This window comes from Athene cunicularia, unplaced genomic scaffold, assembly GCF_003259725.1.
Source record: "Athene cunicularia isolate RWA unplaced genomic scaffold, athCun1 SCF_129, whole genome shotgun sequence".
NCBI classification, from domain to species: Eukaryota; Metazoa; Chordata; class Aves; order Strigiformes; family Strigidae; genus Athene; species Athene cunicularia.
The window spans coordinates 18,298-19,959 of NW_020799188.1; the positions used below are offsets into that span (position 1 = coordinate 18,298).

At 66.5% G+C, this 1,662-nt stretch overlaps 1 protein-coding gene across 1 annotated transcript in view; it reads right to left on the minus strand.

Annotated features, from left to right (window-relative positions):
- Positions 1–1,547, minus strand: part of VPS16 (VPS16, CORVET/HOPS core subunit) — a 5,487-nt gene extending 3,940 nt beyond the window's left edge. The window contains exons 1-3 of the mRNA XM_026867064.1: positions 1,350–1,547; positions 910–1,054; positions 727–842 (exon numbers count right to left, since the gene is read on the minus strand). Of these exons, the coding sequence (XP_026722865.1) occupies positions 727–842; positions 910–1,054; positions 1,350–1,547 (459 nt within the window). The remainder of the gene's footprint in view (positions 1–726; positions 843–909; positions 1,055–1,349) is intronic.
- Positions 1,548–1,662: the final 115 nt, after the last annotated feature.

A 1,662-nucleotide genomic window follows, 5' to 3' on the forward strand; every position in this document is an offset into this window, starting at 1 on the left:
TTGCCGAGGGCCAGGAGGTCTCCCCTCAGCCTCCTCTTCTCCAGACTGAACCCCCCCAGTTCCCCCAGCCGCTCCCCAGCAGACCTGTGCTCCAGACCCTGCCCCAGCTCCGTTGCCCTTCTCTGGCCATGCTCGAGTCATTCAATGGCCTTTTTGGGGTGAGGGGCCCAGAACTGAACCCCCTCAGCGAGGGGCGGCCTCCCCAGTGCCCAGCCCAGGGCTCAGATCCCTTCCCTGTCCCTGCTGGCCACGCCAGTGCTGACACCAGCCAGGATGCCGTTGCCCTCCTTGGCCCCCTGGGCACACTCTGGCTCATTCTCACCCCCCAGTCCCTCTCTGACTGGCAGCTCTCCAGCCACTCCTCCCCACGCCTGTAGCTGCTGGGGGTTGTTGTGGCCCAAGGGCAGCCCCCGGCATTTGCCCTCAGTGAAACTCCCCAAGTCGGGCTCAGCCCATGGCTCCAGCCTGGCCAGGTCTCTCTGCAGCCTCCCTGCCCTCGAGCACATCAACACTCCCACCCAACTGGGTGTCATCTGCAAACTGACTGAGGGGGTACTCACCCCCCTTGTCCAGGTCATCAATAAAGATGTTAAACAGGAGCAGCCCGGCAGTACGTGCCTGCCCGTGGGACAGGGGGGGGACAGGGGAAGGACCTGCCAGTGAGGAAGGGGGGGTGCAAATTGCCCTGCTCGCCCCTGCCAGGGCCGGCTGTCGCAGCTCACTCACCACCACGGAGCAGGAGGTGTTGTCCAGGAGGTAGAGCTCCTGCCCCACCGCCAGCAGGACGATGGTGACTCTGTCCTGGGACAGCACGGCCCAGCACGAGGGCGGCTTCTGCAAACCTGCGGGGAAGCAGCGTGAGGCCCCCGCGCCCGGGAGGAGCGGGGGAGCCGCGGGGAGGGGACGCACCGGGAACCTCGGGCATCCTGCGCAGCTTCAGGTCGTCGATGTTGGTGGCGAGGGAGAAGCGGTGTGCCCCAGTGAGGATGGCCACGCCGGTGCCGTACTCCGTGTGGAAAACCTTGGCCTCCAGCACGTGGTTCTGCAGCACCTCCTGCGCCACAGAGAGAGCTGGGCCCGGCTCAGCACCACGCTCCGGGGACAAAACCTCCCCGGGGAGGAGGAGGAGGTGTCCCAGCTCGGACAGACCTTGCTCCATGGCAGAGGGCTCCGTTCTGGCCCCAGGGGCCACAGAGACAGTTGCCAGCTCATTGCCAAAGGCTGGCAGCCCTGCAGGGAGGCTGGGAGAGCCCCGGGCACCCCGCTGTGCCCCATGGGGGGTGTTCTCCAGGGCACAACCACCCCAACCCTGGGTACCTCCCGGGCTCCCCATGTCCTGCCCCACTCACGTTGCCCATGCTGAAGTGGCGCTTGAACTCGCAGAAGAGGTTGTAGATGAGAACGGTGCCGTCATCCTGGATGCAGAGCAGGTCCTCGCTGGCCGTCCAGCCCAGCTGCACCAGCTGCCCGCTCTTCCACTGCGGCAGGAGACACGTCAGCGTGCCACGGGGCTGCTCACCTCGCAGCCAGCCCGGCCCCAGAGACATCCCTCCAGGAGATGTATGTGAAGCCCACAGCCACAGCTGGGCATCTGGAGGTCCCATGCCGCTGGCCACCCTGGCTCTGCAGGGCCCTGTGCTCCCAGCAGCCTTCCCTGGCCTC